This window comes from Paraphaeosphaeria sporulosa (genome assembly GCF_001642045.1).
Source record: "Paraphaeosphaeria sporulosa strain AP3s5-JAC2a unplaced genomic scaffold CC84scaffold_6, whole genome shotgun sequence".
NCBI classification, from domain to species: Eukaryota; Fungi; Ascomycota; class Dothideomycetes; order Pleosporales; family Didymosphaeriaceae; genus Paraphaeosphaeria; species Paraphaeosphaeria sporulosa.
In genome coordinates this window covers 1,752,208-1,778,559 of record NW_017253365.1, presented here as the reverse complement: position 1 = coordinate 1,778,559, position 26,352 = coordinate 1,752,208, and the positions used below count along the sequence as shown (strand labels likewise).

At 54.1% G+C, this 26,352-nt stretch overlaps 12 protein-coding genes across 12 annotated transcripts; 6 read left to right on the top strand and 6 right to left on the bottom strand.

The window, feature by feature from the left end:
• The first annotated feature begins 204 nt into the window (after positions 1–204).
• On the top strand, positions 205–1,061 carry CC84DRAFT_810262 (uncharacterized protein). Its single transcript, XM_018187515.1, has one exon. The coding sequence runs from the start codon at positions 392–394 to the stop codon at positions 917–919; it is 528 nt and encodes a 175-aa protein (XP_018035321.1). The 5' UTR covers positions 205–391; the 3' UTR covers positions 920–1,061.
• A 471-nt stretch (positions 1,062–1,532) lies between these two features.
• Positions 1,533–1,798, top strand: CC84DRAFT_1092819 (uncharacterized protein; the record flags this gene model as incomplete). Its single annotated transcript, XM_018174485.1, has 2 exons — positions 1,533–1,553; positions 1,607–1,798. The coding sequence occupies 2 exons, from the start codon at positions 1,533–1,535 to the stop codon at positions 1,796–1,798; spliced, it is 213 nt and encodes a 70-aa protein (XP_018035320.1).
• A 424-nt stretch (positions 1,799–2,222) lies between these two features.
• On the bottom strand, positions 2,223–3,853 carry CC84DRAFT_1206489 (argininosuccinate lyase). Its single transcript, XM_018182034.1, has 2 exons — positions 3,711–3,853; positions 2,223–3,641 (listed from the first exon to the last, which is right to left on the bottom strand). The coding sequence occupies exons 1-2, from the start codon at positions 3,763–3,765 to the stop codon at positions 2,302–2,304; spliced, it is 1,395 nt and encodes a 464-aa protein (XP_018035319.1). The 5' UTR covers positions 3,766–3,853; the 3' UTR covers positions 2,223–2,301.
• A 1,645-nt stretch (positions 3,854–5,498) lies between these two features.
• CC84DRAFT_1054297 (kinase-like protein) lies at positions 5,499–6,422 on the top strand (the record flags this gene model as incomplete). Its single annotated transcript, XM_018173522.1, has 1 exon — positions 5,499–6,422. A coding segment is annotated over one exon (924 nt), but the record flags the coding sequence as incomplete, so codon positions are not given.
• A 426-nt stretch (positions 6,423–6,848) lies between these two features.
• Positions 6,849–7,605, bottom strand: CC84DRAFT_810049 (uncharacterized protein). The gene has a single exon (XM_018187514.1). The coding sequence runs from the start codon at positions 7,486–7,488 to the stop codon at positions 7,006–7,008; it is 483 nt and encodes a 160-aa protein (XP_018035317.1). The 5' UTR covers positions 7,489–7,605; the 3' UTR covers positions 6,849–7,005.
• Positions 7,606–7,896: 291 nt separating this feature from the next.
• Positions 7,897–8,181, top strand: CC84DRAFT_1093419 (uncharacterized protein; the record flags this gene model as incomplete). The annotated part of the gene is made up of 2 exons (XM_018174511.1): positions 7,897–8,016; positions 8,068–8,181. 2 exons carry the CDS (start codon positions 7,897–7,899, stop codon positions 8,179–8,181), a joined length of 234 nt encoding a protein of 77 aa, XP_018035316.1.
• A 2,648-nt stretch (positions 8,182–10,829) lies between these two features.
• On the bottom strand, positions 10,830–11,647 carry CC84DRAFT_810042 (uncharacterized protein). Its single transcript, XM_018187513.1, has one exon. The coding sequence runs from the start codon at positions 11,609–11,611 to the stop codon at positions 11,123–11,125; it is 489 nt and encodes a 162-aa protein (XP_018035315.1). The 5' UTR covers positions 11,612–11,647; the 3' UTR covers positions 10,830–11,122.
• A 700-nt stretch (positions 11,648–12,347) lies between these two features.
• On the bottom strand, positions 12,348–13,256 carry CC84DRAFT_810010 (ubiquitin-conjugating enzyme). The gene is made up of 3 exons (XM_018187512.1): positions 13,031–13,256; positions 12,854–12,985; positions 12,348–12,803 (listed from the first exon to the last, which is right to left on the bottom strand). The coding sequence occupies exons 1-3, from the start codon at positions 13,173–13,175 to the stop codon at positions 12,628–12,630; spliced, it is 453 nt and encodes a 150-aa protein (XP_018035314.1). The 5' UTR covers positions 13,176–13,256; the 3' UTR covers positions 12,348–12,627.
• A 293-nt stretch (positions 13,257–13,549) lies between these two features.
• On the top strand, positions 13,550–18,692 carry CC84DRAFT_1165305 (uncharacterized protein). The gene is made up of 2 exons (XM_018178689.1): positions 13,550–13,710; positions 13,935–18,692. Exons 1-2 carry the CDS (start codon positions 13,589–13,591, stop codon positions 18,502–18,504), a joined length of 4,692 nt encoding a protein of 1,563 aa, XP_018035313.1. The 5' UTR covers positions 13,550–13,588; the 3' UTR covers positions 18,505–18,692.
• A 2,635-nt stretch (positions 18,693–21,327) lies between these two features.
• Positions 21,328–21,807, top strand: CC84DRAFT_1165302 (uncharacterized protein). Its single transcript, XM_018178688.1, has one exon. The coding sequence runs from the start codon at positions 21,388–21,390 to the stop codon at positions 21,778–21,780; it is 393 nt and encodes a 130-aa protein (XP_018035312.1). The 5' UTR covers positions 21,328–21,387; the 3' UTR covers positions 21,781–21,807.
• Positions 21,808–22,275: 468 nt separating this feature from the next.
• Positions 22,276–22,882, bottom strand: CC84DRAFT_1260227 (uncharacterized protein; the record flags this gene model as incomplete). The annotated part of the gene is made up of 3 exons (XM_018184978.1): positions 22,276–22,406; positions 22,466–22,675; positions 22,735–22,882. 3 exons carry the CDS (start codon positions 22,880–22,882, stop codon positions 22,276–22,278), a joined length of 489 nt encoding a protein of 162 aa, XP_018035311.1.
• Positions 22,883–23,348: 466 nt separating this feature from the next.
• On the bottom strand, positions 23,349–25,805 carry CC84DRAFT_1147973 (uncharacterized protein). Its single transcript, XM_018176614.1, has 5 exons — positions 25,656–25,805; positions 25,183–25,582; positions 25,062–25,133; positions 24,642–25,016; positions 23,349–24,579 (listed from the first exon to the last, which is right to left on the bottom strand). Exons 1-5 carry the CDS (start codon positions 25,688–25,690, stop codon positions 23,422–23,424), a joined length of 2,040 nt encoding a protein of 679 aa, XP_018035310.1. The 5' UTR covers positions 25,691–25,805; the 3' UTR covers positions 23,349–23,421.
• Positions 25,806–26,352: the final 547 nt, after the last annotated feature.

The following is a 26,352-nucleotide window of genomic DNA, read 5'->3' as shown; positions in this document are numbered from 1 at the left end:
GTTGGGCGCATTTGGTTAGAGATTATTTTTGGATGACGAACATGATCACGGGTATAGTATGTTGGGAGCGGATGTGGTATAGGCACAGAGGAGCTAATCGCCAAGGACGTGTACATATCCGATGGACGCAATTGTATGTGTAGAATTACATTTCCAAGCACGAACAAGGACAGCAGCGGAGCTATCATGATGCTACAGTGACGCCGTGGAAATAAGCTGTACCCGATAGCTCAAGCAGCCGCTCAACTAACCGGTGCTGTCAGATTCTGGGACCCGCAGCTCGGCTAACGTAGCGATGGCGCTCCCGCCATGCGACCATGGGAATTGGCGCAGCCACAGTTGACCGGAAAACGGTTAGTTCAAGCTCAAGCTCAACCTCACGCCAGCGCCAATGCCAATGCTGATGCCTCGTATCAACACACGGCACACGTGCACGCCTTCATATCAGGCCGCTCGGTGTCATTTCAGCGAGGCCTGGAACGCCAGCACGAATGCAGAGGATGATGGAAAATCGGAGAAGAGGACCGCATTTTCGAGATTGCCAATCTTGACGGCGCATGGTGACGCCACGGGCAGGGGTGGGAAACAAGGCATGGGTGAGTTTGAGTTTGCGGTTCCGTGGGGTCGGTGTTTGGCTGCTCTGCCGAGAGCAAAATGTCGGAGGAGGGGGGGCAGGCAAGGTTGCAGGGGGTTGGTGACTACGTCACTTCTCGATGTCGTGGTCTGGTGGTTATCGTGCAGTTGTTTGCTGCTGAACCAACGCGTCGCAGGCTACATGGCAGAGGCTGTCCGGAGTGGGGAGCGCGCGCTACGCTCGCTCGCGCTGCCTTTGCAGATTCAGCGGTGTGGCACGGCGTGGGAGCTGGTGTGGTGGTGGTGGAAGCCCATTCGCACGATTTCAGCGTCGCAGGCAGCTTAGCCGGCAGGCGGGTCCGTCGCGGATTCCCAAATTTGCGTGTCAGCGTGTCGATAGCTGCATGCCATCGCGATGGCAGCCACAGCGCATCCCTGCGACGGAAATTTTCAGCAGATGGACCTTGGTGGTGACGGTGATGCAGGGCAGCTGTGTGGCGCGTGAGGGCGGGTTGCAGGGATCAGACGGCTGCGTCATGGCCTAATCGGGCGTGCCAGTGCACATCACTGCTGCTTGGGGCGGGCGCTACTGCCGCGACGACAAAGCGGCGTGGCGCGTGTGGTTGTGCTCGCTGCTCCGAGCAGGTTTTGAGCGCGCATGTGCGGTTGCGGGTGAGCTTGCATGGCGAGGCCCATGAGGGCCGGATTGCTGGGCCGTGTGTGGTGCGAGGGGCGCCCGTGTGATTCAAGTGTGACGTCAGGCGCTGTTGGCCAGGCAAGAGGGCGCAGAGGAATGCGCGCGCTTTATAAAGAAGGCGGTACACAAGAGCGACTGTCAACACCCTCTGCTCAGCGTCCTCCCCACCACAAACACTCAAACACATTCGAAGCGTGCAAAGCATAGCTACTCCACCAACACCACCACCACAACAGCAGCAGCAACCCGCACAACCGTCACCATGGGCGCCGTCGTCTCCTGCGTAAGCCCTGGCTCTCCCGCCTCGCCTCCTTCACAGTGCTAACTCGCCCCCAGATCCAGTCCATCTTCCGCACAATCGGCAATGTCATCATGGCCATTGTCCGCGCCATCGGCGCCATGTGCACCGCCATCATCAACGGCATCGTCGCCCTCTTCGACATCATCATCAGCTGCCTGACCTGCGGCCGTGGCGGCTCGCGGCGCCGCGGCGCAAAGACGCGCACCCACCACACTAGTAGAGTCTAGGTGGTCCCGTTCGCAAGGTGATGGCTGTTAACGCGAGTTAATCAGGCTATCGCTTGAGGAGGGATTTGGGTGTGTAGTCTGGCCGACGACGAAGGAACTTGCGAGGCCGAATCGACTCGACTCGACGAAGCGAAGTGAACGGGGGAGGGACGTGGTAATGCATTGCTACGGTACTGGACTGTACGATATGGAATTTTCGTTTGTGAGGCGGAGCATGAGATGAGATGGATGACGGGCGCATTCTTGAACATGTCATGATTGCGTTTGTAACAGATACCCCCTTTTGAATCGACTGCTACTTCAAATACTGCTCTGCTGTTCCCCGACTGATGCTTTTGCTGTGTGAGACTGATCTGCTTGCCATGGTTTGGCTGCGGCTAAGAATGATTCATCCAAGACAACACAAAGTGCGAACAAAGATTTGCTGCGGTAAGGGTATTCATCTATTCATAATCTTGCGTCAAGTTTTCTTCTACCATCCTTTTAGATGCGCCGGATAGCCTCTAGAGCTGCTTCTTCAGCATCTCAATCTGCTCCCTCACCGCGCTCTTGCTGGTTCCGCCCGTCGCGTTCTTCAACTCCACCGCACGCTCGTAGTCCAGGCACTCGACCACATCGTCGCCTAGCCGCGAATCGATGCCCTTTAGCTGCTCCAAGCTCAGCTTGTCCATGGGCACATTCTCCGTCTCCGCCAACGCAACAACACGTCCCGAGATATGGTGGCCCTCGCGGAACGGCACCCCCTTCCTGACGAGGTAGTCCGCGAACTCAGTCGCCAGCATCTCGGGCGCCAGCGCAGCCATCATCTTCTCCGGGTTGATGGTGAGCGTCGACAGAACGCCCGTGGCAATCTGCATCGAGTCGCCGACGGTCTTGATGTGGTCGATGAGCGGCTCGACAGACTCCTGCAGGTCCTTGTTGTAGGTCGTGGGCAGGCCCTTGATGGTGACGTACAGACCAGCCATGTGCCCGAACGCGCGGCCCGACTTGCCCCTGATGAGCTCGAGCGAGTCTGCGTTCTTCTTCTGCGGCATGAGCGAGCTGCCGGTGGAGTAGGCGTCTGCAAGGCGGACGAAGCCGAACTCCAAGCTCGAGTAGATGATCAGGTCCTCCGCCCACCGCGACATCTTCAGCATGAAGCTGGAGCCCCACTGCAGCGTCTCGAAGACGAAGTCACGGTCGCCGACGGCGTTGAGGGAGTTGGGCAGGAGGGCCTCGAAGCCGAGCTCCTTGGCCATGGCATGGCGGTCGATGTTGAAGGGGTTGCCGGCAAGGGCGCCGCAGCCGAGCGGCGAGCGGTTGACGCGCTTGATGACCTCGCGGAGACGCTCGAGCTCCTGGGAGAAGGCGGTCGCGTGGGAAAGCACCCAGTGGGACCAGCGGACGGGCTGCGCCTTCTGAAGGTGCGTGTAGCCCGGCATCAGGACGTCGATCTCGGCCTCTGCGCGCTGCACGCTCGTCTTGATCAGCTGTGCCAGGTAGCTCTCGAGCGTCCGCAGCTCCTCGCGCAGCCACAGCCGCATGTCGGTCGCGACCTGCTCGTTGCGACTCCGGCCCGTGTGCAGCTTCCCGCCAATGTCCTTGCCGATGATCTCGCTCAGCCGACGCTCGTTCGCGGTGTGTATGTCCTCGTCGTTGGCCTTGACTTCGAAGCTGTTCGAAGCCCACTCTTCCTTGATCTGTGCGAAGCCCTTCTCAATGGCTGCGAATTCATCCTGGGTCAAGATGCCGTTGTTCATGTTGGCGCGGGCGAATGCGATGCTGCCGGCGATGTCCTGGGCGTAGAAGAGGCGGTCGTAGGGCAGGGAGGCGTTGTACTGCTCCATGACTGGGTCAAGGCCCTCTGCATGGCTGTCAGTTGGTGCGCTTTCATAATGACTGGAGCAAGGTGGTGGAATTGAGGGACACTGACGTGTGAACCGTCCTCCCCAAAGCATGTTCTCTGCGACTTTCTTTTGCGAAGCCATGATTGTTTTCGTGAAAAGCGTGAAAAGAGGGTATATCGGTGGAAGAAAGCGTGTAGTGCGGCACCAATTGATAGATGACTGTATGCGCGCTCCAGAAAATTGTAGGCGCCCGCCGTATCGGCGACAGGGATGTGCTGTGGCGCTAATTTGTGGCGTCTCGTCCGAGCGCGGAGACGACGAGCTCCACAAGGGTTAGAAGTAACAACAACATCAATCATTGCCCCGACCTATCAGCGTTCACCATTGAACTTTGGCCTTCATGACGCCGAGTCTGGCGACCATCGCTCTCGAATTGCGCTATAGAATCTACGAATACGTTTCTGCGTCGCAAGTCGGACTGAGAGGACGTCCGCAAACATTACGTCCAGTCGGCAGATACGCGAAGAAGCCTTGCCAATCTTCTACTCTTCCAAAACGGCTGTCGCTGACTTTCATTCTCTCGGAGCTATGCGCTTTAATTCGTCTTTTCCGTCGCTCGCTGTAACCAATATGACTTCTATCACGCTCACGGCTGAAGCTCTTAGTGAAGAGATGGGATGGCAAGGGGGATTGGATATGGACATCAAGAGGGAGCGGAGGTTCGACGGCATACCATGGACCGGGCTTTATGACAAGCCGCTCTAACGGTCTGGAGATGGTATGACTCTCTTCGCTCCAATTGCATCCTTCCTCGCCACTAGGCTTGTGAAGCTCAGAGATGTGTATCTTCACACTGAAGTGTACCTTCCGTCTGGTCATTTACCTCAAGCAATCGGTGAGGCACATACGATGCTTGAATATGGGCGCATCCAACGCGTGGATCACGATTTCTTCAGATGGCCAGCTTATCAGATATTTCAGAGGAATTATAGTCAGGCTGCTTTCGATGCTTTGATGAAAGAGGTCTCGAAGTATGTCGGGCTTCATCTCCGTGGAGAGATCGACCCTAATAAGTCCTATGATAGCCAGGAAGAGGAAGAAAAAGACGACACGAACAAGGTGGACAGCCTCGAAGAATACAAGAAGATTTTCGCTTCTAAGTGACAGTGGTCTGATCGTGATCTCGATTTTGGTCCAGACGGCTACGTGCAAGCAGTCATCGCTATCATGGAAACGTATATGGCCCACCAACGCGACTCTTCGGGGATCTTGCTAGGTACTAGTCAGATGTGGCTTTGGATCTGTCGGCATGCATCGAAAGAACATTTACGGACGTCTTCGAACCCTTTTGAATCATCCGGTTCAAGGAGGTGTTACTTGCGGCTGGTGTCACCGGTGGGATTTCAACAGCAGTACCCAGACCTCTCGTGTTTCTACAACACGATCCAAGCTTTGACGTAGTGCAGCCTGGAGATCACCCACGTTGTGTTGTGGCTTCACAATGAGTTGAGACAAACGCTCTGGGCCTGTCTGCAAATGTCTGACGCCAACATTGTTACTGTCATCCGCGACTGCGGTGTTTTCACTTTGCGTCGCTATGTAAATCCAACTTTTGCTATAAGAGCGTCTCGTGCGCCACCTGGCGCGACATCACTACCGAGAGCAAAATTCGACCCACCGTTTCCGGTGACCCTGGTAGGTCACGACTCGAAAAACCCAGGTCTACCCTTTGCTACAAGAATAGGCTAAGGGATTGATTACCGCGTTTCTCCTCGTAGGGGCATTCAGCGTTGATTATGAGCACCAATATGCCAACTAATATGCTGCTGTGCAGCCAGCTCGCACCTGTAAATCCGCAAACTTTCCGTCATATCTTCACATTCGTACGCGATATTGGATACGGCACTGAAGGTACCGTCAGCCGCTGGGAGAACCGGACTGCAGGCCAAGTCGTTGCCTTGAAGGTCCCACGGACGCCGGACCGCTCCAAGGACCTGCTAGCGGAGATTGTTGCGCTCAAAAAGGTACCTCCTCACGAGAACATCACTAACTTTCTGACATATATTCTTCAGCATGAGCCCGTCGGTCCTGCCCTTGTCTTCGAGCTCGCACAATGGGGAGACGTCAGCAAATTTCGGCGTACTTTCCTGCGGTATGTTGACAAGGTGCCGGAGATGACGTTGTGGAAGTTCTTGGTGGATATGTCTCTGGCACTGGACTGGCTGCATAACCAGATGGGAGAGGGTCACATTCATGGCGATTTGAAGCCAGAGAACATCCTCGTCTTCTCGCCGCCAGGGTGGAAGGGTGCTCACGACAAGTTGCCCACTCTGCCTACGTTCAAGATTAGCGACATCGCACGTATGAAACCGGCTAGTGCGAACATAAAGTACCACGGGACGTACGAGTTTGGGCCTCCCTTGAAGGAACGCGAACGGAAGCAGACGCCCGCAGCAGACGTATGGGCGATCGGGGCCTCACTCCAGAACTTCGCGCTCGGCGTAATGCCCGTCAAGAACAAGGACGAATACATCAAGGAGAAGGAGGAAGAGGGCGGCTACGTTCCTACACTGGAAGACCTGCGGACCGAGAAGTGGCGCAAGATCATCCCGCACCAATACCGCCCGATCAACATGTCAGAGGACTATCAGCGCTATAATATGAATATCGAGCCCACGGCGCCTTACAGCTTCGATCTGCAGCGGTGGTACGAAAGGCTGTATGCAGAAGACATCTCGAAGCGCGCCTCATCGAAGTGGCTGGTGAAGAAGTATGTACCGTACGCGGAAGTCAAGATTCAGACGATGCTTCGGGAGCAGGAACAGAAGAGGGCGAGGCAGACTTTTCTGGGCGAGCAGGAACAGAGGGTGGAGAGGCAAAGGCAGATCTTGATCCAGAATAAAGAGCCGAGGCCGCAAGTTCCAGATGTACTTCAGAGTGCGGCGGCAGTGCTTCGTGAGCCTGCTACGGTTCGGGAGGCTCAAGTCTACCATGCATATGAGCTCGAGGTTCGGCAGGCTAGAGCCGGGCTGGCGGCTCAGGGAGAAAGGCCCCCTTGGCGGTATTAGACAGCCATTGCACACAATATCCTTGGGGTAGACGTTCTGCGGGTCAGAATACTTCTACAATAATACTGTTTGAAGGTTTCACATCGGCCCCGTTCTTAGTGAAGTGATGCATGGTATGATGGTCAAATGATCACAGTGATCCCGTGACCCATCATTTGGCCTATCCTCTGTGACGCTTAAGTAAACGTTATGATCATTTCAGTACCATACTTTTGACACTCATCATATCCTTTGCATCATCCTCCTGCTCGTCCACTAACATTTTTTAGGTGTCGCTCTATCTAGCAAATCGGACAAGGTAATTCAGTGGCTCTCATCTCCACTTAGACGTCCGAAGAAGCATTTGTGTGGAACCTTGTGAAGAAGACCAGGACCATTCTGCAGAATGCGTAAGAACCCGACTTTTGCGGGCTGTACACTTGAAAAGTCTTTCCAAATGTTGCCTTGGAGCAGTATTGCGACCGTCGAGGATGCAGCCAATATCTCTTTGTCGTACTGAGTCATCCCCACTTGCATGCAATGCGTTGTGCGATCGTACGACCAGTCCTGTTTTACCTCCAATCATAGCAGGCTTCTTCTGTCGGGTCTGTCTGTGTGCACAGCGGTCTGATCTCTGTAAAGACAACTCGCTCTCACCAATGAACAATCCTTTCCTTGGGTGAGTCTCACCTTCTTGTTGTTGCCTCGCCCCTACGATGCTGACCCTCCGGCCTTGTCGGTCATCCCGTCCCAAACATCTCCGACGCCCGAGAAGTCCGCACAACCACAACCCACCACCCCGTGGATTCTCCGCCATCCTGCATCCTGCCCGTCATCCCACGCAGCAGGCACCAGCGCACTAATTACGCGTCTTAGACGGATATGTCGGAAACAGTGGTTGAGCATACTGGCCGGGGGCCCACAGTCGGATGACGGGCGATCGTATGCCCCGCTAACGCCGGGTAGGGCCGAATCATGCAGCGACGCGGCGCTAAAACAGGCGTGAGGGGAAGCATGGCGCTCGATTGGGGGCAGCGCTGGGGTGGTATAAAATGCGTGTGCTGCAGCTCGTGGAGGGGTGCAGAAGGTGGTGTGTTGCGTTTACCCATTCACATAGCTTAAGCTCAAGCCTACTTGCGTTCCTTATATCAGTGCTGCTGCTCGAGAAGACCGTACCCGACAGTTCCAAAAGGATTATTACTTGCGGAGAGATAGCCGGGCCAGGATGTCGACGTCGTATCTGTCAATCTACGATCTCTTGCGCATCGCGTACACTTACGAGGCACAAGCGCTGGCAGCAGAGTGGCGCAAAGATGGTTTCATTGAAAGTATAGCAAGCTGTCCAGTATGCCTGATCCCGTAGGAACTCAGATTCGTATGCTAAATTCGAACCTAGACGCCGGAGATATGCAAGAACGCCGAGTCTTCACCCTGTTATGAAGCTCTGGAAACCGATTTTACGCAAAAGTACGCCCGCAGGAAGAGGGACAGCTGCGTGCCCATGTCATGAGGGAGCTGCAGTCGGGATTAGTTGTTATTGCACAAAGTATCTTGGGGTACTTGACGCACGATGCAGAAGAGTTAGCACATGAAGTCGCCGCGTGTAAAGTCTTCGCGCGCAATGTCGCTGGCTGTGCGAGGTTGCGCCTCTTCGGCATTGTCTAGCTTGCCATAGACCTTACGGTCGTCGCTGTCCTTTCGGTGGCGGTGGCGGCGAAAGGCGGACCGGATCTTGTGCTCCAAGGCGCGCTTGACGGTGAGGACTGGGATGAGGACCGAGCCGGAGAGCGACATGCTTGGAGTGCGAAATGATGCAGAAGGACGTAGGTCGAGGCAAGTTGAGCGTATGCGGTACGAGAGCGGTGTGGTTACGTTGTGTTAAGGCGAGCGAGCTGAGGGTGGGTGGGAGATGAGTTGTTAGATTTGGTAGCTGCTTCATACGAGCGTTTCTTCACCATCGTGTTTGGGTCTCGCGGCCTGTCGACCCTTTCTCCCATCCCCACTTATCATTGCCCGCCTTCTTGCCGAGCCATACCACACTACACGATGCACATTATGCAGCAGGTAAGCCAACTCCGGAAGAAGTTGGAAAACGTATAGAGCTTAATCCTCCCCTTCGCCTCCATTGGCGAGCTCAGCTTTCATACTCGACCGTGATAGATAGCGGTGGCGTTGACGGCAGTCGCGACTTGGATCACAACAACAACGCTTCCCCGGCCGAAGCCATGAAGAGGGCCTTGCGATGGGCTTGGTGAGCTACGCCCAGATCTGCCTGATGAGTGTGCTCGCGCCGCCGTGAGTGCGGGCCGTCCGGGTGGATGGGACATCGTGCTGGAGGCAGATGGTTACTCAGGCACCGGTCCCAACCAAGACGCGTCGCCTTCCCAGAATTCCAATTGTCGCAGCTTCACGGATTGTACTTCCTGCAGAGCTCTTGACCGCGTCGTACTTGGCTTTGGCCTACAACAGCCCCAGCACGCACCTTCCACCACGCAGAGAATCTCAACCTGGGTTGCGTGGCCGTGGAGTCACAATACCACGGTGTTGCTCGAAGGTCATGGCTTGATGCGCTCTCAACTGACACAGACAGACAGCCTGGACACAAGTTTTTCTCAAACTCCACTCGGGCTGCTCTGGGCCCAGAGTGTGGCAGAACGCCATCACCGCGATACACCAACCGCCAACCTTCCGCCAGTGTCTTTCTGGTCTCGTCCCACAAGATTCAAGAGCAGCGAGCAACCCTAACACCTAGATCAGCCAGCGTCCCGAAACATCGCCGAGCATGAGTCCCCGATCGGACACGTGGTAGAGCATTGGGGGGCAAGTTCATCGAGCCGGACGAGGGCTTGACGGACCCCAGCGATGACCTTGCTATGAGGGACTCGCCGCGGCACCCGTTATATTGGCTGCGCCACTCCTATTCTAACGGTTAATTGATCGTCCAAGGGTGGAAGCGGATATAGAGTTGACACAGCAACCGGCCGACGCAGTCAACCTGAGGCTGTTAATTCTTCAAGAAGTCAGAGGTCGCTCGTGAGCCGCCTGGCTTAGCGTCTGTAGTACGCTCCCCTGAACTGTACCTGTGCGCACTATACAGCTTTCTATCTGAAAGAGAGTCCGCATGTATTACGTCGTCAATGGCCAGGAGCCGCATGAGACGCCGGGCGTTCAGATCGGTGTGCGACTCTCACACCGAGCAAAGACGACGTACGGTAGCTTTTCGGACAGAAAACATGACAAGATAGGCCCGGAGACCAGTAGAGAAGATCCAATTGCACACCGACAAGCTCACAGGTTCTGCTTCGAAACTTTCTCGCGGCATGGACTTCCCACCTTGGACTAAGCAGGCACAAAGTGACTCCTATATGCAAATGCCATTGAGTTCGGGTCTTTTCATGTGTACGGTCTTTGTTCGACGAGTGATCGATCCATACAGGCCACCTTCACAGTCATACCACAGGCGACCGACAGAACCATCAGGGCCGTGATGGGAGAGAACTTATATAGTCGAATTGGCACATGGAGAGTGTGAGTCCTTCCGGACTATGCTTGAAGGGGTTGGACGGTACGGACGTCGTCTGGCAAGGTTTTCGACAACAAGCGTTCAAGGTCTGATAGGCTCGCGCTCAATCTTACCGGCGAGCATGCTACAACTACAACGCAAAGCTGCAGAAGCATCTCTATCCTTCAGATCTTTTGCAGGCCTTACGCAACTGTCCTGGTTTCTGCCTCTTGGTTTATTTCTTCATCCGGCGGCAAGCTGTTCCATACGGATACAAAAAAAAAAAAAGCTTTTGAAAGCACTGCTCTTCTAGGGACAGGGGCGTTCAGGGATTCCAGCGAAGGCAACCGTAGCTTTGAGATGTCATCGATACTTGTTTTTGTCAAGCAAGAACCAGCAAGGGATAGCTTAGGTCGACAGCGATGATACAGCGCCTAAGCCAAGGAGCATCGTGGGTCCGAAGGGAACGAAAGAGACTTCATCATGTCCTGCTGTTTTGTAAAGGGTCCTGGGCTGGTCCAGAGCGACCATCCCGGGAGCGTTCACTCCGAGATACCAGATATACAAGCTCTTGCGGTTTCCAGGAGTGGCATTCGGGACTCTTTTCTCGAGCTCGTACCTGCTTCCTTGGTCATGTAAGGCCCGGTTTACTCAATGCTGGGAGCGCAGTAAGATGGCACCGATACACGAGTTTGTCCTAGGACGGGCTGATCGCGGCATCTGCTGTGAGGATCGTCCTGGAGAGTTCGATGAAGCTGTTCCCATCGGTGAGGCTCACAGCATGTTGACAACGAGACCTACCTATAGCCCACTGGTGGCATCGATTACATGGTCGCTGGCGATTGCAGCTCGTTCGAACATTTCTGACTGGCCTGGAATATCGTATCACCGCGCCCGCAGCTCCGTAACACAAGCTGGAGCGCTCGGTGTGTCTGCCGCTCAATGAGCATTACGGGACACTTTCCCATGCTGGCATGCCCTCGCAGCAAGCTCTTCGTGTCGATGGCAAGATATTTCTGGTGCGCCGCGAATCGCCGCTGGAGATATTTCCGGTTGCATCCACGTTTTCTGAGGTCCCGCGGGTTCGGCCCGAGCTTGAGGAAGATGTGTGGGTCGAGGGTAACGCGCAAATACGCGAATTGAGCACCGGCACGGAAATGTCGGCCACATACGCTACGCATGCTCCAGTCGCGAATATGCTCCTCGAGTCTTGAAAAGTCGAGCAGCTAAGATCGAGGACGTAGCGGGGCACATATCGACGCACTCTCTTCCTTGACATCTGTGAATACGTGACTTTGCTCGAGGATCCATGTCTGCAAGTCCAGTACCTGCCCGCCGGTTCGAGCGTGCGGCCTCTGTGTACCTCAAAGCCGCTGTTTTCAGCGGTACCTCCAACACCGGTGTGCAAAACACTGCGTGGCGTTGATGGCGTGGCCATGGCGAATTTGACGCTTCGACGGTGGCTATTTCACAATCTGTACTGCGAACTGTTGGGGAAACACCAAGTCAAAGGTGGATGTGAACAAAGCGAGAAGAACCGCGGTGACGCCTTGGCGATTGCGATGGTGTGAAGGGCAGAGAAGAATTGCAGGCCCGACCAAGATGTTGTCACCTCAGCTGCCGACCAACACAGTCAGTGTATAAGCGGAGACTTTCCAAACTGCCAAAGCAAGCGAGTGTCCGGCATCGCCACAACGTAGAAAAGCGATCGGTGCATCCCACGAAGCAAACAGCCTCGCGGATCTCGAGTTAGCGCTGTCGGCGAAGGGCAGAAAGCAACTCACAGGCGCATCGCGAATCCATCGAGCCCAGCGAAGGCCCGCTGAATCCACCATGGCTATCTCATTGTGATCATCATGTCTCCGAGATTCACTCGGCGGACGACTGCACGTCATGCTTCAATGTCACACAACACCTACAAGAAGCAAATACATATCAAAGGGAATCAGCAAGTGAGAGACCATTTTTCATTCCGTCGTTAGACATCTCATGGCATGCCAAATCGGGGGGATATCACCCAAGATCCAATCCTGAACACCATTGGCAATTGCCGGTCAATAACCCCAGCTCAATATCGCTCGTGCAAATTCGCCGTGCAAGTGAGCCACCCGAAGGGATCGCTATGCAAGTCTAAAGACCGAAGAAGTTCGCAAGCCGTGAACATCGTGAATGTAATTTACAGAAAGTTGTATGGGCAGCAGAGGCCGTAGTACAGCACATAGTTGTGCTTGAAGTTGAAGGGATGATCGGGCTTGGTAATCAAGAACTTGAGCTCGTCGAACGGATCGCCATTCCACTTGGAGACCATGGCACGGTTGTCGCTGCTAGAGCCGAAGGTCGAGAAGACCTGATCGTCATCATCCCGGGAGATAGACCACGCATTAGTGCACGAGATGGGGTTGGTGAGCCAGTTGCCACCCTCCTTGACCATCATCGACAAGCCGTTGACATGAACTATGCCTTTGCGAACTTCTCGGTCCACTCCCTCGCCGTTGCGATGGCCTGATTCTGGTCCTCCTTCCACTGTTGGGCCACGTCGTTTGCGAGCGGGTCGTCCGGGTTCGGCGCACCCAACAACGCCTGGATGGAGAGGAGTATGGTGCGGATCTGGAGAGCCGGCGACCAGTTGCCTGCGGGTGTGAGACATTACCAGACACGCACGAACTAGGGAAGCACTCACTCTTCAGCACGTCCAGGCAGATCCTTCCCAAGCGGTCGATGTTTGGGTGGTAGATCTTGGTCAGGAAGCGAACCTTGGGCGGCGTCATCGGGTAGTCGTCCGGAAGGAACAGCTCCAACTTGAACACGCCTCCTACTCGAGTCAGTCTGGATAGCACAAAGCGAGGGGAGCACGTACCTTCGTAGGGCGACTGGGCGGGGCCATCGATGGTCACATCGAAGTAACGAAGGTTGTCGTCGTGAGGGACTGCCGAGATCCCCGGGACGGGCTCCTTCGACAGCCGCTCGGTCTCCTTGATAATGCGCTTGGGTAGAGCGGCCATGTTTGCTGAGGAAGGGGACCTCGTCGTCGGCGCTGAGGAGATGGTGAGCCTGCGTGCGAACGGAAACGCAAAGTCCAACCGCCTGCGAAGAGTTGGAGGCAAGATTACTTACCGCGATGCTGCGGTCATCGCTGCCCCGCGCCTGCTCTTTGTCAGGAATCAGTCAGCAGGTGCGGTTTCCCTGGCGTGGACTGTAACTTACGCTTTGGGCTTGGGCGACTCGATTTCGGGCAAGCGGTGCGAGCGACTACGCCAAACAGAGGAAGGCGCTGCCGTAGCGCCGCCCGGGCTGCCCCTGGCTTGGTTTTCAAACAGCAATCCCTCCCTAGCTCTTGCCGCACTCCCTCTCCAGCTGCAGGGCTCCACCATACTCACGTGCCTGGCCTTGCTCCAGCTCAACCGCAACCGCCGTCATGGCCGGGCCGGCGACGCCGTTCGACTCGCGGACTTTCGAGAAGGATGTCACAATCGACATCAATGAGGATTACACCGCTGCGTCCATCTCGCCGAGCGGACGGGATGTTGTGCTTGCAGGGTAAGCGTTTCTGGCTTCTCTACGCGTCTGGAAAGCGCGGACAGCGCATCCATCGTACCCTGCATGTTACGGCGTGATGCCCCAAGACATGTTCTGATGGCATCGATCTTGTGAGAGTCTGCACGTTACGATCCTCTCGCACGACCCGCATCAGTGTCTTTTGTATGCCGCATTAGCACGCCTGCGCACCGCTTCCACGATTGAGCCTGCTGACCTCAAGATAGAACCAAGGGTCTCCTGGTCATTGATCTCGACAGTCCCTACTCTCCTCCTCGAGTTATTCGCTATCGCATCAGCTTCGAGGTCGCAGACGTACAATGGTCACCCTTCGCATCCCGTGCAGAGTGGATTGCTTCTACGAACAACAACAAAGCCGTCATCTTCAACCTGAACCAGAAGTCCGCTTCAGACCAAGCGCCAGTTCAGTTCATCTTGGATGCTCACCAAGGGACTATCACTGACATCAACTTTTCCGCTCATCATCCCGACGTGCTGGCGACATGTGCGCTCGATACCAAGATATTTGCTTGGGACTTGCGTTCGCCCGCCGTTCCGGGTGGCACCTTCTCCTCCCAACTTCGGCTCCCAAGCCACAGCTTCGCTGATTGGCAAGGCGGAGCTACTCAAGTCAAATGGAATCGACAAAATGAGCATATCCTGGCTTCATCCCACGATCGTTACGTGCGCATCTGGGATACACGTCATGGCGCTCAACCCATTACGACGATCCAGGCGCACTTCAATAAGGTCTATGGAATTGACTGGCATCGCACTGAGTCTACCCAGATTCTCACCTGCTCCCTCGATAAGACTGTCAAGCAATGGGATGGTGCTGGTATAGTCGAATCCATTGATCAGCCGTCTCGCACCATCTACACGGAATATCCGCTGTTGCGTGCTCGTCACACCCCGTTTCCAAATGGCATTGTCGCTCTTCCACAACTTGGCAGCGCATCCCTCAGTCTTTACCAGCAGGATACGTCCCTTCCATCCCCCAAAAGCCCTCAACACGTATTTGCCAACAATGACTGCGAAGGCGGTCGACTTCATGAGTTTCTTTGGCGATCTCGCGGAAGTTGTGACGAAGGCTTCGAAAACCGGGACTTCCAGCTCGTGACTTGGGCGACTGACCACAAACTGCGGCTTTACAGCGTCTCCGCCAAAACGCTCAGAAAGGCAGTGGGGTTCGAGAAAGGTCGACCCGTGCCCGTTCCTCCGGCCTCCACACGAAAAGGTGCCAAATACATCACCTTCGCCAACGGACCAGTACTCGGTAAACAGGACGACCAGGCCAACAAGTCGCAGGAGGGCGTCCCCCGCAGCGGTACACTCTCGACACTCCTCAAGAACAATGCTCTACCCAGGGCCGGCTTGTCTAGCTTGTTCCAAGGGCAGACTCGCGCCACCATGACTGCACGCACCGTGAGACGCAACACACAGCAACGCATTGTTTCCAGCGTCACTTGGATGCACAACGTCAATATTGAGAAGCGGAAACCCGACGGCGATGGCAAGACCCCTGATGCTGCCGAAGAGTTTGATCTAGCCGCTGAGGTCAAGGCGGTGGGACAGAAATATCCCAACGTTTCATTTGAGGCATTCGACCCTGACCAACGTAGGATCGTAGTTGCTTTCAAGGCTCCATGGGGTGAAATGGACACTTCAGCAACCGAGGGCCAGGAAATCGTCCGCAAGACCGTCTTCCTTCGTCTAACGATCATCTTCCCAGATATGTATCCGGGCACAGCGGACTTGTTGAACGAGGACCGGTACTTGTACCCGCTTGATATCACGGTAGAGAAGACGACAGCTGCGATCACCCCAGCTATGATCAATCATCTCAAAGATGTATTTGATCAAATCGCGAACACCTATGCGCTCAAGTCGCAGCCAGCCTTGGGCGCTATTTTGTCATACGCGTTAGGCGATGCCGACCTTCAAGAGATCATCGACACAGATTCAGAGGAACAAGAGAAGGGGAACATGCACGAGAGCTCCAGTGAGGAAGAGGAGGATGATGACTCTGACCCGGGTGAATTTAACAAAGATCTTATGCTATCGTCACATTCAAATACTAATATACCTCTTCCTGCGCAGACCTTGGTTCGATGGTCCTCGACGGGAATGCTATTGTCGGTACGCTTCCCACGGCCTCCCGTGACACGAATTTCCCAGAGCATGATCTCCTCGGCATCGGCGCTTGGGCTGACGGACCCTATTCGGCTCCCGCGACACTTGATGACGAACCCTTCTAAAGACGACATATTCGAGACGTTTGGTCGTATCACAGCAACGCATGGGCCAGAGTCTCCTGGCTCTTCTCGGGTTTCATGGGAATCGTCGTCATCGCCTTCAACTTCTTCTGGTTCAGAAAGCGATATCGTGTTTAGGGACCTTTTGCCTCCGTTGCCATGGCAGAAAATCTCCTCACGATTGAATACAAAAACCTCCGTACCGTCGTCCGTTGATCCTATCAGCGCTTATCGAACCAAAGCTATCGTAACTATTCGAAATGATTCAGTTGCCGAGTTTATCCCCAGTAAGAAGGTTCTTGCGGAGGAATACCTGATGTTTGGTGAGGGTCCAAGGGTTTGCTTGCATAATTCGGAGGTTGCGAGGAAACACGGCTTTGAGGACTTGGCAGATATCTGGCTCTTCTGCAGGCTCATTTTGACTAATGAGGTTCCTTTGGAAATACTGCCGCAACAACATCGGAGAGATCAGGTCTTGGTGCTTGCTCGGCGGGCACTGGTTAGGATAAAACGAAAAGATAGTGGTTTGGACCTTCAGTTTGATGAGGCGGACAACGTAACTAATCCAAAGTTAAGAGGAAGAGTAAAATGGGGCCACCATCCTGTCGTTACCTGGCTGATCCCCGCGTTATTTGACCATTTCGAGCGCTTGGCAGATACCCAGATGCTGGCGATGCTGTCCTGTGTGTTCTCGGAACCCGCTGCTCGGGAGGGAGTTCCTAGTGCCATGGCCAAGATGAGGCAGTCTCACCTTCCCATGTCTATGGAAGCACCGGCCTTCTCTCTCGACTACTTCTCATCTCCGGACGCCGCCTGGAGTCTTTTCAAACCCACCATTTCCATGCCATCTACACCCGCGCATTCTAAGTTTGCCACCCCCGTGTACGAGTTCGGCTGGCATCGTCTTTCTAAGAATTTAGATACGTACGGCTCTCATGGCTCATCGAACGGGCCTTGGGGCAGTGATATCTTGGCTTCTGAGCCTGTGACGCCTTACTCTACAGGCAACACTCCACCTAACATATCCAGGGCGCCTACTCTTCGCTCCGTGACAACAGCCAATACACCCTACTCTACGAGTCCCGAACAGACCCATACTGTTGGCAAAAAGATATCATCTGCTGGATTTTCGAACGCCCTTGCAAATCTAGGCAAGTCGTTCATATCAGCATCGCCTCCTATCAAATCACGTATAGAGGATCTCTCTACTTCTTTGCCGGCGAGCGGTGTGACATGGGGTACGACAACTTTCTATAGCAGCGGTAGCCAAGAAAGAGGACTTGCGGCACCGCGAGCAAAACAAGGCAAGAGAGCTAGCTTTGGCCAGGCAGATCGAGTCAATGTTGACTACATCTCGGACTCGGACTCCGACTACGACACTCTTGGACCGGAAGTTACTTTCGAGCAAACTGCTTCTGTACCTTCTGGCACAAATGACGATGGCAATTCCACGATCAAAGTCACGTTGAAACACCAAGATCAATTCGATGACGAGGCCTGCGTCAGTGCGCCACTCCTCGACATGTCAAAGGAAGGACTCTACCGCGCTTGGAGAGAGCAGTATGCTGAGTTACTCGGTTGCTGGGGTCTCATTAGCAAGCGGGCAGAAGTGCTCAAGTTCAACGGCCTCGTCTCGTATTTCCCCTTCGACGGTGTGTCCGAATCCAAGGCAGGATCGATGCACCTAGCACTCAAACGAGATGGCGACCGCGACGAGTCTGGAATCACTTCACGCACTCTCTCGCGAAGCTCTACTCTTGCACCCGGCCTCAATGTACCACAACAATTTAGACGCTCACCTCTTTCCTCTCCAAGAGGTTTCTCTTTCAACCCCGAAGCCATCGAATTTAAGCCTGGTACCTCCATCCTTTCAGGAAACGGAGTACCTGCGCCTCCGCCAGACGTGTTCATGGCATCCGAACAATACCTCCGTCTCAGCATTCCCACGCCGACATTGGAAGCACAGGACCCCTTTAACTTGCCCCTTGGCGACAGCAAGCTTTCCCCATATGCACACAAGAGCGCCCGTCCATCCATCTCCCGCGGCACATCGAACATCTCAGGCCGTTCTTCCCTCAACATTCCCACCAGTAACGCAAACTCGCCCAGCAAGAAAGGCCAAAGCGACCCTATCTACAGCTGCAGCATCTGCTGGATCCGCGTCTCCGGTCGCTTCTACCTGTGCCCCGCATGCGGGCACGTCGCACATTTTGACTGCATGGACAATGACGAAGGCTTCGACGAGGGCGAATGCACTGTTGGCTGTGGCTGTGGCTGCGGCTTTGAAACGTCTCGCGAGCAAACCCGCATCGACGAGTTCTTGGATGGGGTGCGCAACTGGGGAGAGCGCGGTGGGTGGCTTCCGGAGATCGAATTCGACGAAGATGCTAGTACGAGAGCTTACCGGCCCTATGAAGCAAGCTATGAGGACGAGATGAAGAATTGGAAACAAGAAGAGAAAGGCCGGAAGAAGGAGACCGGGAAGGGAGAGAAGGGCAAAGGCAAGAGGAAAGCGAGATTGACGGGAAAGAGTTACTTTTGATGTTGTTGTGTGGATATCGTGTATGATTACGGGTACGGATCCTGGAGGAGGTAACGGTATATGTTGTGATTTATATGATTCGCTGACATTTAGTGGGATCTATGATACCCATGTATACCATATCGGGGTAATTCTATGTACATTTGAGAGGATCTATGAGTCCAGCGGCATCTAATTATCATTTTTGGCGTATACAGCGCAGTATCCACGGCTAGCTACTTGTGCGAAAGTTCTGTTTGTTATCCGTGACGCCATCCACTTGCGTCGGAACAAAGCACTACCAGTGATATACCTTATTGGAGTTGCTAACGAATGGTGTGATGACAGTAGAGTATATCACTAAGAGCTTGGCGGGGATCCGTTCGTTGTACCTACTCCACCAATGTGTTGTTCGCGTCAATAAATGACAGGTCGCCACTCTTGCATTCACATTTCTACTTCTCATCACGTTCAACGCTGAGCCATTCACATCAAAACGAATCTCGCGGACAGAAAGCGTGCTCCAACATGTTGCTACTCAAACATTGCGACCTCTCATTCGTAAAAGTCAGTTTGTGTCACGTTCGTACATTCGATGCATCCACCAAACCACCATGCCCACAACTCCCCCAGACCCAAGACGATACCGACGCGAAGTACAAAGCCGAATCCGAAGTCTGCTATCCGGGCAGCGTCCGCGACACCCAGTCTTGAGTCAGTACGGTACAGGGCGACTGATACTCGAAGGTGTACTTGAGGAAACGAGGATCTACCGACTAAACAAGGAGCTGAAGGTGCTGAAGGCGAGAGAGGAGGCTGCTAGGATGCATGAGAGGGGAACTTCGAGGGGAAGAGATGGACGTAGGGAGGAGCAAGGGGAGAGTTGTCGAGCTGGGAGGAGGAGAAACAGGCTCGATGAGGAGCATAAGAAACCTCTGTTGGCCGGAAACCTGACACACCTTGATGCGGAGTTGCATGGCGAAAGTCCCGGTTTTATGATGTCGGGCGGCGCCTTAGGACCGCCTCCGCTTGACAAAGCGGCCGCGCAGTCAGAACATCGCTCACCCGGAAACCCCAAAAAATGGCACGGACACCCTCATTTACACTCAGGAGAGAGCAGTTTCCAAGGCAGGCAGAGATTCGACCGCCACGGTAAGCCCCTCATTCACGGCAAGCGGGGTTGGCGCGATGCATCTCCCGCTCCGTTCCCGGAGTACAAGTTCAAGAAGGGTCCGATGCTCGGTCTCGGGGACCACTTGAAAGAGCGGTTTCAGTGGGGTGTAGACAATTACCATTTGAAACAGCGAAGGAGGGAGAGGAGGGAGAGGGGGAGTTTGCATGAGAGACGAGATGTAAGAAAAGGAAAGGGGGCTGAGCTGGATAAGAAGGTGAAGAGGCAAGAAGGGAGGCCGATATCGAAGAGCGAGGGGAAGAGGGCGGTCAAGCAGGATCATTCATCAGACTCACCGAAAAATGGGCCCTCAAGAGAGGTTCGAAGTCCAGGCAAGAGGGATCATGCACGGCTTGTTGAGAAGTTCACGGAGGGCTAACATGCTAAACAGGAAGAAAGAGACAGACACAGAAGACGAAGTCACAGAAGAGATGCGCATGATGGCCAAGCAGAAACAGCGCGAAAAGCCAATGCAGAGGCTGATGCGCGATCAAGAGGAGAGCGTCGCGCTCGACACGAAGCGGAGGCCAGCCTTTCTTCCTCTAGACATCGAACAACGAGGGGGCCAAAATCGCAGATCCCCGTGTATGAGCAGACACTGCACAGCCAGCGAGTCGAGGCGCGCGAGCGAGCCCAGACCGAACAGTTTGAAGGTAAGTGATGAACATCCGTCTTCTGGAAACCATCTTCCGAAAATCTCACACCAAGATTGCAGTCAACGACGAGAGTCCACGGAGGACAGTACATCTTGATCGCAATAACAACGAGGAACCTAGCCAGCATCCCGATGGTTCTCAAGCTCTTCCAAAGTTGGGCACAACAGCGGCCACGGTGACGCAATGGTGGTCAGACCTTTCCGAAACATCAAGCGACGACGGTAGGAACGATCCCTCTGATAGCGGCGATGAGCGATATTTCTCCGACCATTTTATCGAGGAGTTGAGGAGCAGGACTGCCTCGGTCGCGTCAGGTTCTACAACGCCACATCCACATGGTTCGACCGGTGGAAAACATGGTGAGTAGAGCGCGAAGGCGGCACAAGTTATGAAACTGATCTTTTGTAGGGCACCAAGAGCTTTCTTCTGTCGATGAGTCACGTCAAGAGGCAGATCACACCGACTCGTTGCTTGGGGATGAAGATGGGCACGAGAAGACCTATCGACCTTTATCAGCTTCTTCATCTCCCAGACCTCGATCAACCTCTATTTCTTCACTCTCTGCTCCAGGCAGCCCGGCTTCGCCATCTGGTCGCGCGGCATCAGATCCGGGACGAAACAGCGTTTCGAATAAGAGTTGGGCTCAAAAGCTGGCTAGTGAGGTCAATGAACCGAACAAAGATGCAATTGAGGCGGGCTAGTGAAGCTCTGCAGAATCAATAATACTTCGAGCTTCACTTTAGCTTGTGCAATTGGTACTGGATATGGGTTGGACTTGATGGAATAGACGAATATACGAGGTTCAGTCAATTTGATCGAATTCGAATTCTCCTGATGCCAAACAGTTGAGCCTGGCTACGAAGTGAGACCTTTACGATAGCCGAAGTTCAGAGCTAGTTTTCTTGTACTTACCAAGTACAGCATCGCGTTTCCACATGAGCTCAAAGGACATGGCACTCGTTATTCATCATTTGTCAGACTGCAGCAACAGAAAAAGGTACATGAATCAAGATAATTCTCTGAGGTAGCCCGTCGCAAGCTAAAAGTCAATTTCCTCTGTACACGCTCAGCGACAGCATGCCCTCGGGGCCGATACCCTTCACCCTAGTTACTGGTTCCTTTACTCCTCCCCGGGTCTACGACAAATGCGAGATCCTCCCCAATGAGAAAGGCTACGAAACTTCCCTTATAACCCTGCCATCTGTGAATGATGGATCCCGTTCGCCACCGGCGACCACAAACGATGACTCCAATTGCATCCATTCCACCCTCCTATCCATACTCGACGGCCCCAGCCTATCAAACGTAATCCTAGCAGTGCACTCCTACGCCGGGCTCCAGGGGACATCTGCCGTCCAGGGCCTCAACAAAGCCTCTCGCGCAGAAGCAGGGAAAACCACCGCTGTGCCGGCATCCTGTACATTGTGGCGCATGTCCCCGAAGTCGGCGAATCCATCCGTAGCATCCTAATTGAAAACTTTCCTGATTTATTCCCCGAGCCGCACCGCACAGGACGGCCTGGCGAATACATTCCCGCGATTCCATGTGATATGGGGCACCTGATGTTCTCTGACCTCGCGCCGAAGCGAAGAGATATGGACGCTTGATGGAAGGAATGCGCCATTCGGACGATGCTTTCAGCGGATAGTGCACGTTTTCGGGATGGAAGTGTGAAGATATGAATTGCGTGCTGATACTGCCGGAGCCGGACCGGAACCTCCCGGTTGCGGTGCATGAGTGGATGGCGGAGAGGATGAAGGGGAAGATGAGAGCGAGAAACGTTGCAGGCACTGGACATGCGGTCAATGTGTCACGGCCCAATGTTGTGGTTGGGGAGCTTTTGGGGATGGTGAGGGAAGCTGGGTAGGCATGCGAATGCTACTGTGTGTGTTGCATCCGGATAGTCGAAAGGCTTCGGACGCTTACATACTGGATAATCTTGCCGTACGCCTTACATCCCGCCTCTCAACACAGACACGGCAAATGTATCGTCTGGTAGTTACTACATGTTTTCCCGCTCGGCACATCGCTGCCCGTCTGCAAGTACAAATCATAGTACCCGCTCTCCGTGCTCTTGCAAGCCAGAAAGTTCAGCTCTGCACGCGCGTCAGCTCAGACCTTGTCCTCCCACATTAAATCATTAAGCAAAACTCACGTCTCCCATAACTACTCCCCGTCGCCGTGATAATCGTGTCACCCTCTAGTCCCCATGCCGTGGTTTCCGCACTCTTGCCCCACACAAGCGGCTTGTAGCTCGTGCTCACCGTCTGAATGTTGAGGTATGCGGAGGTATTTTGGCTCTGGATGGTACTTCCGATCGTAAAGGTTTGAGCAGAGGATTCGGGCCCTAGGACGGGGATCGAGGCTTTATGCGATGTTTAGTGAGTGGGTGGAGATAAGAACGCTGAGATGGTAGAAAGATACCATTTTTGGGATTCGCCTGCAGGTAGAGGTGGTAGATTGGATCTGCAACCCCACGGATTTTGCCTATGGTTGCGGCGGCGACGTTGGAGACAGGCGCTGCGAAGGCGCAGGGAGCAAGGACCAGGGCGAAGGCGAGATGGTGGAGCATTTTGGAAGTGTTCTTGAGATGCCCGGGATTGAAACAGCAGAAATGCGATGTCTGAATCTCAGGCTGGGGCCTGAAATCCAGATAGGTCTTTTATGGGACCGGCATTTTCTTCAGGTGCGACCCCAGAATGCAATATATCTCTAGCGCAACATGGTAATGTAGTTGTGTCACGCGTCGCGAATTCTTCCGTGCCGGTAGGTGGCGACGTCGATTTCGCGGGGAAATACGCCAACGGCCTGAACGGGCCGCATATGCAATCCCTGTCTAGTTTAAGCTTCGAAGATTAAGAGTACAGTGTCGAGCGAACAGTTCGAGTGCACTAGACCGCGTGTCTACCCTCAGGTAATACAGTGTCGGCTCGGACTTTTGTTCTGGCCAAGGCAAGTAGAGGAAAGGCGCGTGGGTACCTAGTATTTCCGTGTAGGAATGTAGTAGCATAAGTTTATATCTATATTCCATATTGAATCTCGAATGATGATACCCTTTCGTGAAGATGCTCAAAGCTCCATGCTAAAAATGCGTCAAGATAAAGAGAGCCCTCAGGCCCCGTAGTTCTGGCTGTTGCTCACAGGCATATATCCTCCTGTTGCAGATCCATGTCCTGTCGCTGGCGGCGGGCTGAGCAGCGGCGGGCTCACCAACGGCTCCATCGGATAACCTCCATGATCTGTGCCGTAGTACTCCGTACTTGAATGTGCGTCGTGCTTCGTCAGAGGCAGCGTGTCCTCGCTTTCTGGGTGTATACTCCAAGCCGCGGACTTGCGATGGTCCAGGATCGTAGAGTCATGGTGTGCATGGCCAGACGCATGTGCAGCGTGTTCGTGAGCGTCACCATGGCCGTGCTCGTGATGGCCGTGCTCCTCATACTCTTTTGCGTATGGCTGCCCGCTCTTGAGCAGGTGCCAGTTGCAAAACACGGCGCTCAGCTTGTCGAAGCACAGCACAAGGAAGATGAGACAGAGACATACCGGAAGGACCGCGGGTGAGCCCAAAAATTGATACAGGGCAACTTCGTTGGAGATCATCACGCACAATATTGCGCCAATAATGAGGCTCATGACGCGCGAACCGATGGATACAAAGTCGAACAAATCGTGGCGGTGGCGACGAATGAGGATGAGGAAGGCGATGGAACAAGCCATCAGGATGCAGAACGAGACCCAGTAGTACAGATATACTAGCCTCCAGCTCTTAAGCGCGATTTCCGCCGCGGTATATTTCTCAAGCTTGTCCGCCGGCAGCTTCATCCCGAGGCCGACGTACACACCGTTGAACATGTCTATGCTCATGTTATAAAACAGTGTGGGGATGGTTCCGGTGTTGATGTACTCGGTTGCGTTCGCTGCGGAGCAGATATTGGTGGTGTTCCCAATTTGCCAAATGGTTTCTTCGGTGATGTACTGGAACTCCTGGGTCTCGGTCTTGCTGGTGAAGTACCAGTAGTCCAGAAGCTCGAAAAGCTTGTCTCGAAGCTTTGAACCGTCTAGGTTCTCGGCCAGACAGTACTTGTCAATGGCTTTATCAATCTTGGACCAGTTCTTGATAACATAACGAGCAAGCGCAACTTGCTGGCTACCTTCCACGACACCGACAATAGCAAGCTGGAACGGGAAATGGAGCACCGACCAGACCTGCTGGCGAATTGTTCCGTAATGACCGTGTGGAAAGTTGTCGAAATAGAGAGCCCATATAAGTACCTGCTAAAGGTAAGCCTGTGTACACTTGCGATGTATTAGCCTCGCCATGAGTGTGTGCTCACCAGAACTGCAATGATACACATAATGAGGAAGCAGCCCTCAACGTCCAGACCGTATTTTCCCATCAAACGCGACACGGTTTTCGTGGCACCAATGGCGCCTTCTCCGATAACAATTAACGTCAATAAACTCATGCGCTCCATCAAATGTGTTTTCTTGAAGCTCAGCATCCTCCACACAGACGATATCGTTATCATGGCGGCAGCTTCGACAACCATAATGACATACCAGACCACGTATACGCTACGGTGCGATTCGTCACCTTCCTTGAATGCAGGAGTCATGGCGGCGAAAGCACCAGCGAATATGAGGTACAGAGAGATCATGAGTGCCATGGGAAGAAACAGCTTCGAAAATTTCGCTCGCACGAGGTAGAACTGGATTGTCAGTCACTTGTTTCGAGCGAAGAGCGATGGACTTACGAGCACAACCGCATGCTGGATCGCCAACAGGCCTCTGCTGATGACAAGAGTGTAGCATAGAATACGAAAGTTCTGCGCATTATATGAGCGGTGCCAGTAATGTTCAACACAACCGGCTCACCGTATTGCTTGCCTTCTTGCCCCCTGTTGATTCCATCCCCGGATTGAACGACGATCCTACCAGCGCCAGACCTACAAAAACGATGAACTGAATCGTCTTGCAGACACGCTCGTACAGCGAATCTCTTGCAAATCGCACATCGTGAAGTGTGACCTGGAACCAAGACGACCACAATATGCCAAAGAACCCAATGTATGCTACCAGATAATCGCCGTCTGTGATCGAATGATACGTGGTGAACGTGGCGAGATTGGCGACGAAGAACAAATCGAAAAAGAGTTCGACGGTATTCGCTTCGTGGCGCTGCGAGAAAACGAGGTGTTCGTGGTCAGCACCCGCGAGAGGGTTTTCGATCCAAGGTACGGTCTTGTGCAGGCGTTTGAGATGCCTTTCCTTGTCGCTGCGACACGTTAGCACCGCGTTAATTCCGAGCTCCTTCTCGCCCTTAGTGTCTCAGCGGGACCAGAACCTACACATCTCTCTTGTGGCCGTGAAAAGACCAACCCATTATGGATCAACCGCTCGCAACGCAGTCCCCCGGAAACAGAAAGGTTTTTGCGAGACTCGGCAACACGACGCGCTGGAGGGCCCAGCCCGATACGGGGCCGCCGCGCCTTTTCAACAACGCACATCCCGCCTCCGCCATGCGGCTGTGAGGCACGCGATGTACTTTTAGACCGTGCTCCTAGGTAGGCCCCAGGAGGGGGCCAATGGCACGTCACTGCAGCATGGCCCTAGCTTGTGCTCCGCGCACTTGTGCGCTTCTGCGTTGAGGCTGGCGGGCCAACATCTCCCAAGCTTTCGGCCCCAAGGCCTCAGAACGGCCAAGCTGAGAGAAAGGCTGACGGTGCTTTGCTGGCCTTACTGCATGGAGCTGTCGAGGAGGGCTAGAGCCAATGTGCAGACGTATGTGCAGCACGTGTAGCGGACATTGCGCCGTTTGCCAAGGATGGCGGAGCGCAGCTGAAAAGCTTCATGTTTCTTGAACGAGCGTGGGGTCCAGCAGTGAACTTGGGACCGTTGCCGTTGCTAAAACCCTCACTCTTTCACCCAGAAACATGGTGCGAGCTGGTATATTTTTTCTCTTGTACCAAAGCTACACTGCCCCTTCGCAGGGTGATTTGACATGAGCCGACATGAGCTGAACCGGTGTTAGGTGCTTCTCGTCTG